General features: G+C 41.1%; 1 protein-coding gene across 1 annotated transcript in view; it reads left to right on the top strand.

Moving 5' to 3' along the window:
- CNTNAP4 (contactin associated protein family member 4) overlaps window positions 1-16,492 on the top strand; it is a 262,491-nt gene that overhangs the window by 168,732 nt on the left and 77,267 nt on the right. The window contains exon 4 of the mRNA XM_070935657.1: window positions 11,801-11,948. Coding sequence (XP_070791758.1) covers window positions 11,801-11,948 — 148 coding nt within the window. The remainder of the gene's footprint in view (window positions 1-11,800; window positions 11,949-16,492) is intronic.

The raw sequence follows: 16,492 nt of genomic DNA, 5'->3' as shown, positions 1-16,492 counted from the left end.
TTTGGGGAAACAGGGTAGATGAAAGTAGCCATACAGTCACATGGAGTCTGTCTACATTTTTCATCTTTCTACTGTTTAAAATTGGATACTCAAACTGACTGGGAATAGTATGATATCAAAATTAATCACTTTTTCAGGATAAGCATGTCTTTAGCTTATTGACTGTGAAGTAATGAATTATCTTGGCATACAGTGCAAAGTTCTATAGGTAAAAAATTATTCCTACCAGTTTCCTCTTCTCTTTTGCAACATGTTTTGATGGATGTGTGTCATAAAAATCAGAACTTGCAGATGTCTCCTGAGAAATATTGCCGGTCTAACCAAAGGTTTAGTGTTCTACAGAAATATGTCTGTTAATATCTTGAAAATTCCACATGAAAAGTAAAAGAGGATTCCATTTTCTGTCTAATTCTCAAAGCCACAGATTAGTAAGAGCTTTGTTCAGCTTGTTTTTATTTTCGGAAGAACATACCAAGATGATTTTGCAAGATGATTGCAAATATCACACAATATTTACAACGAGCAAAAGAAACTACTAAAACACACAAATGTATTCACAAACCAAATAGAAAAAAGTTTTAAAATTATTATTTGAAGCAAATTAAATTAAAATATCTAGGTGAAAGACTTGAAGTGCTTAAAAATCTGGTTTTGCTCTCTTATATGATGGTGCTGAATTATGATTACTACTTTTTTCATCATAGGCTTATAGCAAGCTACTCTAATATAAAATTTTTCACACTGCCAAACAGTACTGATGTATCCAGCAAAAGCAAATTGGTCAGAATGTAGATGATAAACAAATCTGAAAAATATTTTTCCACAACCTGTGCAAAAGCATCCCTACCTTTTTACCCGTAATGGACCTTTAAAGTTATTTTTCCAAACATCATGTAAATTACTGATTTATATTTCACCAAACTCCTATTAAAGAAAAGTTACTGGTGAAGGAACCACTGATAATTCCTCTAGAACCTGTACTCACTATGGAGCATTAGAAGTATCAAATGCTGCTGGATCAAAAGTGCATTTGTTGAACATACTGCCAAGAAGCAGTCTAAGAAAAAAAAAAAAGATATATTTTGCAAAAGATTTTAAAAAAATTTCCTCAGAAGTGAGTGGTTTCAAAATACAGGCAGTCCTTGACTTACAACAGTAGTGACCATTCAAAGTTACAACGGCACTGAAGAAAATGATTTATAAACATTTTGTCACAGTTACAACTGCTACAGCATCTCCATGGTCATGTGATTTACATTCAGATGCTTGACAACTGATTCATATTTATGACAATTGTAGTGTCCTGGGGTCATGTGATCATCTTTTGTGACCTTCTGACAAGCAAAGTGAATGGGGAAGCAGATTTGCTTAACAACTGTGTTACTAATTTAACAACTGCGGTGATTCACTTAACAAATGTAGCAAGAAAAGTCGTAAAATGGGGCAAACCCACTTAACAAATTTCTCATTTAGCAACATATATTCTGGTTATGTTGTGGTCATAATATGAGTTGTGGTCATAAGTTAAGGGCTACCTCTAATAATATTATTTGAGAGGCTCAGGTTAATCAAAAGAGATGTTGCTATTTTAAAAAAATTGAGATTTTTCTTAATGTAAAGCTTTTCAAGTTAGATTTGCCACCCAATGTTTTCTCTATTTATCTTCCAGCTTACAAGATTTCAATGCTATGACATAATAAATTTAAAGGCTAGAACAAAGCAGAGCTAAATTTTAATATTCCTTATTAATAACCAAGCTAGGATAAATGTTCAATGATAAATCTAAAAGCGTGGAAGGTTAGACTAACTTTTATGATTTCACACAATAGAAATCTAGCAGGATTTCCTTGCCAAAGAAAAGTAATCCATATTTATAAATTGTATAAAACAATGTGATGGAATAAATATAACCTGCCTACAAAGGAATCATCATAAGGGACCTAAATGCTCATATCGAGACAAGGCAAATGAACATGAAAAAAAATTCACATAAGCGAAATGAAAATGGTAAATAACTAGGAAATTTTGCCAATTTACAAAAAAAAAGAGTATGTGATGAACACCTGCTTTGAAAAGCTAGCAAGGAAGTTCTGCTCTTGGGAAACCAAGACTGAGATCAATCACACATTGTGTAGTAAGGAGCAATTCATCACAAATATTGAAGTATTGCATGAGTCAACATTAGCAGTGACCACAGGATAATCCAAACAAACTTCAAACCCCCTCTCATTAACAAGTCTCAAACAATATGACAACAATAAATACATTTCTGCTTGAAAGATATACAGGTAATCCTCAAGTTATGACAGTTTACTTAGTGACCATTTGAAGTTATGTAATAACTCCCCCCAGGTATTTACGACATAGTCCTGAAATTATAATGTTGCAACACCACGGCAGTCATTCACTCTTATGAACGACTGCAGAGTCACTGCAAAATTCACCCTGCCTATTTCCCCCCTCCCCACAATTGCTTCCCCCCTCCCATCTTGCTGTGCCAGACTCACTTACCTTGTGAAGATCTGTCTTCTCTCTGCCACAGTTTCTTTGACAGTGGGACGATTTCACTTCCAGAATCCTATCGTCTTGCAGATGCTTTTTGCATGCCGAGGATGAAATGTTCTGGGCATTGTGACCTCGTGAGACTTCAGGCCACAAGATCAAAGTACCCAGAACATTTCATTCTTGACGCAAAACATTTGCAAGCCAACAGGACACTTTCATGTAGTGATATCGCAATTAGTGAAGGTGTGGGTGAAAGCAGGGAGTTTTCACATTCATTTCACATTCGCATTCACTAAACAAATAATTACCTTAACGCTGTCAAACTAGTTACTAAGTCTGCATTACTATTAATCTTCCCATCATTCCTATTACCCATCTCCTCCCATTTATGAATGTATAACTGTAACCTTGTTGCTGGTATCCTTACGATTTATATTGACTGTTTCCCTATGACTATCGTTAAGTGTTGTACCTTATGATTCTTGACGAATGCATCTTTTCTTTTATGTACTCCAAGAGCATATGAACCAAGACAAATTCCTTGTGTGTCCAATCACACTTGGCCAATAAAGAATTCTATTCTATTCTATTCTATTCTATTCTATTCTATTCTATTCTATTCTATTCTATTCTACTCTACGTGATTCACTCCAATGAATCCTCAGGTTACAAATGTAATTGGCAGGCTCCATTACATTCGTAACCCAAGGACTACCTGTATCTTGAAACAAGGTTGGGCTTGTAACAAACACATCATTCATTCAACAATCTGAACAGCTCATAAAAAAATGTAAAAAAAGGAGTCACAACAGCAAAAGTTTGAAAAAAAAATAATTGAACAAAGCTGTCACATTAGCAAAAACAACTCTTAGTAAAGAGCTCAAAGCAGAAATTATGTTCAACAGCATTGCTCTGCAACATAAAGTGGCGGCCAAAAGTTGACGATAAACTTACTAAACTCTTGAAAACAACAGAGGTATAAAGTGCTGGAAAGAAATTAAACAGAAAATGGGGCTTTTTGAAAACTTTTTCGAGAAGAATGAAAACATCACTACATCTGACTAATAGGAAGTTTAAGAATCATGTCAGTGTTTTCATATTGATCTTTTCGCCTCAAAATAGCCACAAAAAACTTCATCATTCACATGAGTTTTCAGTGATATCCAAAACTGAACTAGAAGAGATTCTCCATGCAATTTAACAGCCAAAATCAAGAAGAGTCCTAGGGCCAGATGGTATTGCCGTAAAAGTCCACAAAGCAGTCATGGTAAAACAGGATTGCAATTGGTGCTTTATTTAGATAATATTCCTAAAACCTGTAAAACAGAGCTCTAGTATTCAAAACAGATAAACCAAAAAAAGCTATCAGGTCTGCCTTTTTTCTCTTCTGTCTACAAGTTTTTCACTTAATTTTTAGTGAACAGAATAGAGAAACATTTAAAAAAACACCACTCACCAGATCTAGCTGGCTTTGTCACCAGCAACCACTGACCGCTCCACATTGTCAGCCATCTGGTGGAACAAGCAGAAGTCCATATGACATTATGAGTTTGTTGACAATGAAAATAATTTCTGAACACAGAAATGAGCTCGGTAGTGAACATCTTAAGAAATCAAAGCATTGATAAGAAATATATTTGCTTGATTAAATTAATAAATGAGTGTTGCTCAACTGACAATATTCTCTTTTACTGTCTAATCAATATACCAGTATGTCGTAATGTCCAGGATGGTAACATAATCTTTTCCAAGTTCTTTATAGTGTCTTTGAAATATTTTTCAGAAGTGCAGCTACTACAATACACTCAATTCAAGCTGCATTTATTCAGGGTCATTAAACTTGTGTCAGTGTCAGATTATTAACTTCTGTTGTTGCTCTAACTCTAAAGAGATAAGAGGTTGCAGTTATAATTTCTTGAATACTGATATGACTTCTCACTTCTTTTTGAAGTGGATCTTAAGTTAAATGGGATTTCTTGTGCTACTAAACTTCTTTTTAGTGCTGTTGGATTTCCTGAGAAAAATCGGGGATAAATACTTCTTCTTTGCCACCCACACGCAAAGAACATATGATATTTTAACTTTCAGACCTTACAGCACAATTGGTAATAAATGTCCAGAATCTATCAAGATACATGAAAAAGAGAAGTTAATAATAATAATAATAATAATTTTATTTCTATACCGCCCTTCTCCCGAAGGACTCAGGGCGGTGTACAGCCAATTTAAAAACACAAGACACAACAATAATTAAAAATTAAAATAATTAAATAGATTTGGCCGATTTAAAACCACAAAAATTTAAAATACCCCAATTTAAAATTATTAAGTTGATAGCCCGGCCTGGCGGAACAACAGGGTCTTCAATGCGCAACGAAACACCCGGAGGTCGGAGATCTTGCGTATTTCCGGGGGCAGTTCATTCCACAGGGCTGGGGCTCCCACAGAGAAGGCCCTCCCCCTGGGTGTCGCCAGCCGACATAACTTGGCTGATGGCACCCTGAGGAGACCCTCTCTGTGGGAGCAGACTGGTCAGTGGGAGGCTATTGGTGGCAGAAGACGGTCTCGAAGGTACCCGGGTCCTATGCCATGGAGCGCTTTAAAGATGGTAACCAACACCTTGAATCGCACCCGGAAGACCACTGGGAGCCAGTGCAGCTCGCGCAGGAGGGGTGTCACGCGGGCACAACGAGTTGCGCCCATAACCACCCGCGCGGCCGCATTCTGGACTAGTTGGAGCCTCCGAGTGCTCTTCAAGGGGAGCCCCATGTAGAGAGCATTACAATAGTCCAGCTGGGAGGTGACAAGGGCATGAGTGACCGTGCGCAATTAGCCATCTTTAGTTGATCAGGTATAGATGTTTCCAGTAACTTCCCATAATGTACAAGCTGAGATATCCCATTCTCAGCCAGTACTATTCTGGAACTACTAAAATTGCCTTTAACGATTTTTACATATTCTCTAAACATGACTATAATAGACATCTTTCTCAGTAGCAGGTAATCCTCCAGATTTGGTAGTGAAAAGGAATGGTAGAATTATCTTGAGTGCCATCTAAGGAGAAAATGAACTAACATAATAATAATAATAATCAGAAAACTGAATTTGAAAGATTATAGCATTAGCCAACCATGGTTGTCCTAGTGGTTACTGGCACACTGGTGCAATACCAAAAATATTGGATGGCACATAGAAAATCTATGCATTGACAACATCTGTCAATTACAAAAGCCCACAATGCATAGGTCTGCATACAGTATATGTATACTACACCAATACAGCACAATATCCTAGGTTCTTGTGAAAAACCTGATGTGTATGAAGGCCAACATGAGCTAATGAACTGGCAACTGTGCTTTCACATTTTTGTGTATATAACATTTGCCTATCCCAGGTCCTTAGAAAGGACTTGATAAATGGACAAAAATGCCAAATCCAGTCAAGCATAAGACAGACTATGTAACCAACCATAGTAATATACTGTGACTATCTATTTTTTATTCTAAAGATAGCTGTTAATATAACAAAACAAATTATGATCAAAATTTACATTGTAGTGGGGACAACAGAGATTATTCATACTCATGTAATTAGAGTTCTACTTTGACAGGATCCAACAAATTTGAGATTCAAAAACTCAAGGTAAATAGTTAAAAATTATGAAATGGATGGGGGTAAAATTTCTTTAGAACATCCTTTGATGATTGTAGCCACCCTGTTTTAGTCTTCCTATATGATGTTCACTTACTTTCCAGACTATCAAGGACTTTATTTGTCCTTCAGATTTAAGGCTATTGCTTAACACATTGTAAGCCGCCCTGAGTCTTCGGAGAAGGGCAGCATATAAATCAATTTATTTTTTTTTAAAGGCAGCCTTACACAATCAAAATTTCTCCAAACTCATCTAGGTTTTAAAAAAACATTGATGTCATGATTCTAGTAATGAATCATATAGTGTGTCTTGTAGTAATGAGTCATATACTGTGCCAAAGTGATATATTTAACTTTTAATGGTCTTGTAATAAATCTATAAATATGGTATTTCTAAATGGAAATGTTGAATAAATTGTTGGCTTTACAAATTAATAGCATTAGAGATATGTCTTGAAATAGAACAAATTATTTTAAAATTAGTTAGGAGAGAATATTCATTATGATTTCCCACTTAACATTTAACTATCTGTGCATTGATATATAATCTAAATGACTGCAAGAAAAGAAAACGAATCAAAACATTAACAGAACATTTCAACATATCCGCTATTACTCCTGAATACCTGAATATCTATCTTCTGATTTAGTTGACAAATTAATGTCAACTAATGTTGATGATATAAGTAGCATATATGTGTGCAGTAAGCTATATATGTGTGTGTTTTGGTCTGTCTTATAGCAATAACATGATCAATCTTGGCATTTAACATGTCATTCTACCTTTGAAAATCTAAAATTGTGGGACCTAGCAACTTTATTATTGTGATTGACAGATTGTAAGTTAATTAGTGATTTTCAATACATTGAAAGAAGTATGGATTGCATGTGGTCTTATCAGGCTTTTATAGCATTTTCTATATAGATGCTTAGCTGTTCGTGTTAGCATAATGTAATTCAGTTCACTGCATAATAAAGATTGAATGAAGAAGAAAATGCAAGCATTCTAGTCATTAGCTAAATATATCTTTGCTTTCCCCAAGCACACCAAATCCATCGTGTGCTGTCTACTTGACCTTGATTTCATTATAAAATCATGTACTCTATATTGTCTTTCAATTATGTTTTTCAATTTATTTCAGAAAAAAAGATGCATTCTAAATATGTAAAGCAACTGCAGCTGGAATGTAATGTCAGAATATTGAACTTTCTTTGTTATGATGATCTTGATGGATAGATGGCAAAATTGGAATATTTTGCTGCCACGGTTATTGAAAGTGTATTAATGTCAGAGAGACCCAATTTATTTTTTAATACTGAAAAGGAACACATTGAAAAATAGAAATTGTTTGTATGGGAAAGGTGTGGATGCTTTGGAACTAGAGTTTCCCAGGGCAAGGAAGTCAATTATGTCAATAAGCAACCGCCTTCAAGCACTAAGCTTCAAATATACAAAATAAAGGAAAAAGATAAGGAAAAGTGCCTGATCTAAATTGCAATGAAAGAACTATACCTCCATAGCGACAGAGTAAAAGCAGGTGCTTTGAGTTGTTTTATTAAGTTGCAGTAGTTTCTTATTTGACCATGCTATAGCAAGGATCTGGGTAGCTGTTGCCGAATTCAATGTAGAATGCCTAATGGTGGGGATAGGATAGAATAACAATATAGCAAAACTTACAGTCAACTTATAGAGACATCACAATTACGAAACAGGCTTTCGAAAAGAAGTGAATTTAGCACCAACCTCTGTAACATTTCTGGTGCCAGATGGAGAAGCTCCCCTTCATTCTACGCTTTTAAATAGGGGTCTAAATTTTAAAATATAGTAGAAGGGAGGAAATACAGTTTTAAAAACTGTGCTTTAAATTAATACAGGGTTGCTGAGAGCTGATCTGACTTTTGAATTTATGTATATTTTACAAAAGTATTTTTTTAAAAAAAATATTTCTCCTTGTAATAGGTTATTTGACATTACTTTTTTCTGAATTTATGATAAGAAGGGAATATAAGCCTCTTGGAATCCTGAAGAATTAGAATGACATGTAAATCCCAGTGAAAAAAAAATAAAAAGAAAGACTAAATACTGTATGCCCCAAATCTGGGCCAAGATATATAGACAATTTCAGCACACAATGTTTTATTCCATAGGTATTCCTATGAAAAGCCAAAATAACATATCCCATTGAGGTGACTGTGCATTCCAAAGCTCCCATGCTAGGTAGGATTCTGAAGATCTTCAAAGGATTGTGACACTTTAATTAAATATTGAAGGAGCACTCTCCTGAAAGTGCTTTGCAAAGCAACATACTCCATCCCATTATTACCAGCAAAGTAGTCACATCACTTATTTTGATGACAAAAGGTGCCCTTTCAATCAGCTACCAGAAGTTAATAGAAGACACTTTTGCGAATCTGCAACACATGCTCCGAAATAGAACTGCTGCACGAATCATTTTATTTATTTTATGTGCAATGTTTTTATCTCTGGAATTCACAGAACGATATTTTTAACATTACCGTGATTTACAACATGGCCACAGTTAACCATATCTTCAACAGTTTCAGTGTAATGGAATGTGGAATGACCTTGGGAGACAGGAGGGGGAGCCACAGACTGGACAACCAGTATGTAAAGGTGTTTTAGATCACAGATGGGTGTATGTGTGAGACATGGTTCATGTTTCACAAAAGACCCTTCCTAGTTTTCCAGAGAGTAAAAGGAAAGTGGAAGAAAAATAATTTCAGTCTTGCAAGATTCTTTTCAAGAAATCTTACAATAAACTAGAGCTATCACTCCCGGTTATGCTTTTTATCTGCACTGTTTTACAATTGCACTATAGATGCAATTAAATCATTCTTCTCCCCGCCCCTTTCCTTAATGCAATTATGTGTTCACATCAATTGATGTGTCAGCAGAGAAATATGATCCCCTTAAATGCTTTTTCTCTGTGCATCTATTGTTCAGCTGATCCCTCCATGCATAGCTGCTCCTCTTTTCCTTTACCCTCTGTGAGCAATTAACGCTAAAGGAAAAATAGGCATAGAGACAAAAATGGAGGGAAGTTGGTGTCATTCTCAGTATTTAATTCTAATTAACTTTTTTTTCCCCATTTTCTAGGGGAGTTTTAGTATTTACAATATTCCATGCCTGGTTTATAGTGCATCGCTTATTTGACCTGATGCATATAACAGGATGCTCAGCTAGAATCTGAAAATACATTTCAGTGCATTATTTTAACCTCTGACATTTAGGCAGCATATAGGCATCCACGTTATCTCTACCTGTAACTGATACTTTACAATGAACATGTAAATAACACGTCAACTGCTATTATCTGAGGCCCTAATTATTATGACTATTATTATAAACTGGCAGAAGTAACAGTATATGTACATAAATGTTTATATTTAAGCAAGAATGGTTCCCATGTAAGCAATATATCATATAACATGACAAAGATAATCACTTACAGTTTGGCTTCTAAGGGAGCCAATGTCATTAAAGTCTATAATTTGACAAATTAGCAGGTGTATAAAAAGGGGAAAGTAAAAACCCAGTAGCTTGTTTCTTTATTATTTTATTTTTGTTAAACTGGTTTTGATTATCTTACATATTTTTCCTTTCATTATCCAACAGCCACTTCAGTACTAAATAAGTAGCTCAAGACTGAAAACTTAATTGTACAACAAATACTATGATGTAATTTGAAGCAGTTCCTTTTTTTCTAATGTGACAATTTCATAGGAAAACGTCAAACTGTTTGCAATATTGATATTCCAAATTGTAATTTGGAATTGTAGAAACTGGGATACTGTGAATTCTAGTCCCTCATTTGGCACAGAACCAGTAGATGACCTTCAGCCAGCCACTCTCTCTCAGACCTCAGAAGGAGGCAATGGCAAACCACCCCAGTGGTGACTTGCCCCCGGTTTGCACCAGTTCTATAGAACCGGTAGTAAAACCAGCGGGAGGCTCCACCCACCAACCCCAACGTCATCAAAATGCTTCTGCACATGCGCAGAAGAGCCCGTGGCTCTGCTGCGAACTGGTAGTAAAGGTAAGTAGAACTCACCATGCCCATGAAATCTTGCAAAGAAAGCTACAGGGAGGCAGTAATCAAGAATCAATACTGAGGCAATGAATAATAATACTGATCAAATATTTATTATTTTGCTTTTAATACTCTTAAATTATATAAAACATAAAAATATCAATAATTTTAACTAATAGTCTGCAAATATTGTATCAAAACAATATAATGTATTAAAATCTACAACATAATAAAATGGAATCCAAACGTTTCATGATTTCCCATTCATATAGTTTAGCATTGCAGCCTTAGGCTGAACTCATGTTCAGAAGTAACATGATGTGCTCATGACTCTTAAAGAAAAATAAATAATTTACTAAGAGTTAGAAAGATAATAATTTGATATCCATTAAAATTAATATTTTTTAAAAAAAAATTATGCAGTGAACATAGTCAGAATAAAACTATGTCAAAATCTGTTTTAGTTATGTAAGCTGTGATGTGGTTTCCAGGCTTATATGCACTTTATTTCATTCATAGGCTTCTGCGTTGAGAAGAACAAATTGCAATTATCATTATATCTAAAATAAGAAAGTGGAATCTTTAAATCAGTTTAATCCAGAAGCAAATTGTGTTCTCTGGTCCCAGTTTCTTGAACACTGGCTGGTATAAGTCCACAGTTAATTTAATTTAATTTAATTTAATTAATTCAATTTATATGCCGCCCCTCTCCGAAGACTCAGGGCGGCTCACAATACATTTTAAAAAATCATTATAAAAAACATTTAAAAATTAAAAACATTAAAATTCACACCGTTCATGGCTGGATGTCGCCAGACCACAAGAGCAAGATCAACGGCCCCAGGCCTGTGGGAAAAGCCAGGTCTTCACCACTTTTCGGAAGGTCAATAGGGTGAGGATGGTCCGGACCTCAGGAGGTAACTGGTTACAGAGAGCTGGGGCAGCCACAGAGAAGGCCTTCTCCCGCGAGCCCACCAGCCAGCATTGTTTAGCTGATGGGACCCGGAGGAGATCAACTCTGTGGGATCTTACCGGTTGCTGGGAGCTATGTGGCAGAAGGCGGTCTCGAAGATAACCTGGCCCTAAGCAATGTAGGGCTTTAAAGGTAATAACCAACACCTTGAATTGTGACCGGAGACCAATAGGGAGCCAGTGCAGCTCATGGAGAATTGGTGTAATGTGGGTGGACCTAGGTGCACCCACGACAGCTTGCGCGGCTGCATTCTGGACCAACTGTAGTCTCTGAACACTTACCAAGGGTAGCCCCATGTAGAGCGCGTTGCAATAATCTAACCATGAGGTGACAAGGCATGAGTGACTAAGTTGAGATGGCACGGGGAACAAAACATTAACATTTTTATTTCTCATCAACTCATATGAAAAGAATGCAAAATTGCTGAAGTCTGAGGTTCTAATTGCATACTAACTGTATATGATTGCATGCTCATGCTTATTAGGAATTAAAGGAGCTGAAATCCAACACTGATTTGTACCTTCATGCCAATTAAGTTTAAATCTAAAATTATATGTGCTCCGTGAAACATATTACAAGAATGCAGATCAAAAGCTCATTTTCATGTTGTTATTCACAGGCTTTTTCAGGAAACACCAATGCAGACAGTGTGGTATATTACAAGCTTGAAAATTCCATCAAAGCAAGGTTTCTACGATTTGTCCCTTTAGATTGGAACCAGAATGGCAGGATTGGGATGCGGATCGAAGTCTATGGATGTGCTTATAGTAAGTTATGTCTTTTCCTTTAATGAGAAGAATGACACAAATTTTATTTATTTTTATTTTATTTTATTTTAAATTTATATACCGCCCTTCTCCCTGAGGACTCAGGGCGGTGTACAGCCAGAATTAAAAAACATGAAATACAAATATTAAAAACAATTAAAATATATATAAATTTGGCCCAAAATTAAAAATACAAACCAATTAAAACATTTAAAATTTCTTCTTAAGCCAGCCCGGCTTGCTGGAAAAAGTGGGTTTTAAGGGCACGGCGGAAGGCACTAAGGTCTTGGATTCTCCTTATCTCTGGGGGCAACTGATTCCAGAGGGTAGGTGCCCCCACAGAGAAGGCCCTCCCCCTGGGGGTCACCAGCCTGCATTGATTGGCTGATGGCACCCTGAGGAGGCCCTCTCTATGGGAGTGCATGGGATGATGGGAGGTCGTTGGTAGCAGCAGGCGGTCTCGAAGATAGCTAGGTCCGATGCCATGGAGCGCTTTAAAGGTGATAACCAGCACCTTGAAGCGCACCCGGAAGACCACTGGGAGACAGTGCAGCTCGCGCAGGAGCGGTGTTACATGGGAGCGCCATGCTGCTCCCATCACTACCTGTGCTGCTGCATTCTGGACCAGTTGGAGCCTCCGGGTGCTCTTCAAGGGGAGCCTCATGTAGAGAGCGTTGCAGTAGTCAAGGCGAGAGGTGACGAGGGCATGAGTGACTGTGCACAGGGAATCCCGATCAAGAAAGGGCCGCAACTGGCGAATCAGGCGAACCCGACAAAAGTTCCCCCTGGTTACAGCTGTCAGATGTTCCTCCAAGGACAGCTGCCTATCCAGGAGGACTCCCAGATTGCGAAACCTTTCTGTGGGGGCCAAAGACTCTCCCCCAATAGTCAGTGATGGAGTCAACTGACTATATCGGGATGCCGGGAGCCACAGCCACTCAGTCTTGGAAGGGTTGAGCTTGAGCCTGTTCCTCCCCATCCAGATCCGCACAGCCTCCAGGCACTGGGACATCACTTCAAGGGCATCATTGGGGTGGCCTGGGGTGGAGATGTACAGCTGGGTTCATCAGCATACTGGTGGTATCTCACCCCGAAGCCACGGATGATCTCGCCCAGCGGCTTTACATAAATGTTGAACAGAAGGGGCGAGAGGACCGATCCCTGCGGCACTCCACAGATGAGAGGCCTCAAGGTCAACCTCTGCCCCCCTGCCAACACAAACTGCGACCGGTCGGAGAGAAAGGAGGAGAACCACCGCAACACGGTGCCTCCCACCCCCAACTCTTCCAGCCGGTGCAGCATGATACCATGGTCGATGGTATCAAAAGCCGCTGAGAGATCTAACAGGACCAGAACAGAGGAGCAACCCCTGTCCCGAGCCCTCCAGAGATCATCAACCAACGCGACCAATGCCGTTTCCGTGCTGTGCCCAGACCTGAAACCCGACTGGAACGGATCTAGATAAGATGTTTCCTCCAGGAATTGTGGGAACTGTCGCGCGACCACACTCTCAACAACCTTCGCCATAAAGCCAAGGTTGGAGACAGGACAGTAGTTGGCCAATATTGCCGGATCCAGGGACGGCTTATTGAGGAGAGGCCTCACCACCGCCTCTTTCAAGGCAGCGGGGAAGTGGCCCTCACTCAGCGAAGCGTTGATAACACCCTGGAGCCAGCCTCGTGTAACCTCCCGGGAAGCCAGTACCAACCAGGAGGGACATGGGTCCAGTAAACATGTGGCCCCACTAAGTCTCCCCAAAATCCTGTCCACATCATCGGGAGTCACAGCGTCAAACTCCTCCCAGATAACATTCTCAAGACTATTCCTCGTCACTCTGCCCTGATCTACCCAGTCAGAGTCCAAATCCCCCTGGATCTGAGCGATTTTGTCATACAGGTATTGTCCAAAATCCTCCGTCCTGCCTTCCAAGAGATCCTCCCGCACTCCCGGATGGAGCAGGGAGCGGGTCACCCTAAACAGGGCGGCCGGACGATTCCCTGATGACGCAATAGAGGCAAAAAATAATTAAACTTTGCTGTCTTTATCGCCACTAGGTAGGTCTTAATATACGACCTTACCAGTGTTCGATCAGATTCAGCGAGACTGGCCCTCCAACTGCTCTCCAGGCATCTTTTCCGGTGCTTCATTTCCCTCAGCTCCTCGGTGAACCAAGGAGCCACCCGGGATCGGCACCGGGTCAGAGGCCGCAAAGGCATGACTCGGTCCAAGGTCCCACCAGCCGCCCGATCCCAGGCGGCTACCAGGTCCTCGGCCGAGTCATGTGCTAGAACCTCAGGAAATGGCCCAAGCTCCATCTGGAACCTCTCAGGATCCATCAGGCATCCATCTAATTGGATCCACCTCCCTGTGGCGGGGGGCAGTGGTTCGAAGATCCAGGCGAAGGAGTGAGTGGTCTGTCCATGACAAGGGTTCCATGTCTATATCCCCAATAACAAGACCACTCAACCACTGGCCAGAGACAAAAATCAGATCCAGAGTGTGACCTCCCCTGTGAGTAGGGCCATGAACTAACTGGGTCAGTCCATGGCCATCATGGAAGCCATGAACTCCCGAGCCACCTCAGATGTTTCACCAGCGGATGGCAAGTTGAAATCACCCATGTCTAAAAGCCTGGGTGTATCTACTGCCACCGTGGCTATCACGTCGAGTAGCTCAGGTAGGGCTTTTGCCACGCGGCAGGGAGCCAGGTACGCAAGCAACAAGCCCATCTGAACCCCATGACCCCACCTCACAAGGAGGGACTCACATCCGGCTATCTGAGGCACAGTGGTCTCCCTCGGACCCAGATCCTCGTTAATAATAACCGCCACCCCCCGCCCCTCCCCTGGGCCCTCAGCTGATGGAATGCTTTGAAGCCTGGTGGGCACATTTCGACCAGAGGGACGCCACCCTCCAGGCCCAACCAGGTCTCCGTAATACCCGCCAGGTCCGCTCCTCCCTCTTGAATAAGATCATGAATGAGGGGGGCCTTATTTACCATGGACCTGGTGTTGCACAGCATCAGCCGAAGGCCCAGATCCTGAGTATCTAAGCCACCTAGTGTCCGAGCGGAGCCTTGGGGACCGGGGCAAGCAATTGCTCTCAGTTAGCAAATCCGAGCCCCCGACACATGATATGGTCCCCTGTTCCCGCCATATCTGCCCCTCCCATTCACCGTGCTGATGGAAAATTCCTCCTCCGGATAGTCCTCCAGCCCCTCCCCAATCCCTTGACCTGCACCCTCCAAACCGTCCTCCTGTGCCGGGCTCGGCTCTGACCCTAGTGGGTTCATTCCCCCAAACCCCTTGGTCTTCCTCCCTGTTCCCCTTAAAAAATCATTATTCCCACCCCTTAAAAATTTCATTAAAAATTTATGTAGAAAACCCCTCAACCCCCTCTTCGCTGCATGCCATCTCTCGGGTTTCCAAGACCCGTCATCAAGATAGGCCCTCGATAACATGGACGGCCAGGCCTGCGAGAGGAGGGAGTCTCACAGTGCGAAGAGATCAGCGGATGAATACATCTTAAGGTTCCAAAAGTCTGTCTGGGGAAGATGGAAAGAGGCCAAGGATTCTTAATGATGGTTTAAAGAAAGGTCCAGGGGAGAGAGTCCACCATTTCGGCCGGGGGTCAAACCGGACTCCACTGTCCTCCCACGACAGTGGAGAGGAGTCTCAGGCAGCTGTCCCAGAAGGCAATGACCCGGTCACCCTCTCACAGTGGCCAGTGGCAGCAGGTCTTATACAGTGGCAGCTGCAACAAGATGACACCCTCAGTGCCCCCGCCCAGGCTCACATCTCTCCTCACAGCAAATGGATGTTAATGTCAATAGGGCCGATGGAATTGCCAGAAACCGGAGGTCAGCTGTGGGCATACAAGGAGCTATTAAGTCTGGGTGCAAGAAAAATCTGGTTGGGGAGATAGTAGTCCAGGCCGCGCCCACAAACCAGGCCGCAGCGGAAAAAGGAAAGAGGGAAGGGGGGGGGATGGAGACAAACCAAGCGGGGGCGGGACAGTCCACACCATCTTCCAGCTCTTCCCAGCTCCCTCAGTCTCCACCAGATCTTCTTCCCCCCTTTAACTCCCAAATCTTCAATAAAGCCTCCAACCAGAGAGCTCCAGATCGATGGTTTGCACTCTCTCCCTCACAGCTGACAATAGACCTAGTTTGTAGAGGTCTAGATTCGAAGAGATTCAGGCGGGGTCTGGCAGTCCTCCCTCGGCGTCGCCCCAGCGGACAGCATTTTACTTGTCACCACCTCAGCCCTACGTCACCATCGCTGCTGGTAGCCTTCCCTTCGGGGGGGGATGCTCCACCATCATCTCCGTACACCCCCCCCGCTGTTCCGGCCCTTGCTGGGGAGACATCGAGGTGAAAGAAACGCCGCTCAATGCCGTCCCAATGCCGTCCCCGCCGCTGCTAGTTCTTCCAAGGGGGGGGCAGCGACGCTCCAGCCCTTGCGGGGGGACATTGAGGCAAAAGAAACGCTGCCCCAACACCATCCCAACGCCATCCCCGCCGCTGCTAGTTCTTCCGGGGGGGG

This window comes from Pituophis catenifer, unplaced genomic scaffold (assembly GCF_029215685.1).
Source record: "Pituophis catenifer annectens isolate HBS135680 unplaced genomic scaffold, rPitCat1.0.hap2 SCAF_2, whole genome shotgun sequence".
In the NCBI taxonomy this organism is placed as follows: Eukaryota; Metazoa; Chordata; class Lepidosauria; order Squamata; family Colubridae; genus Pituophis; species Pituophis catenifer.
This window is presented reverse-complemented; position numbering and strand designations above follow the sequence as displayed.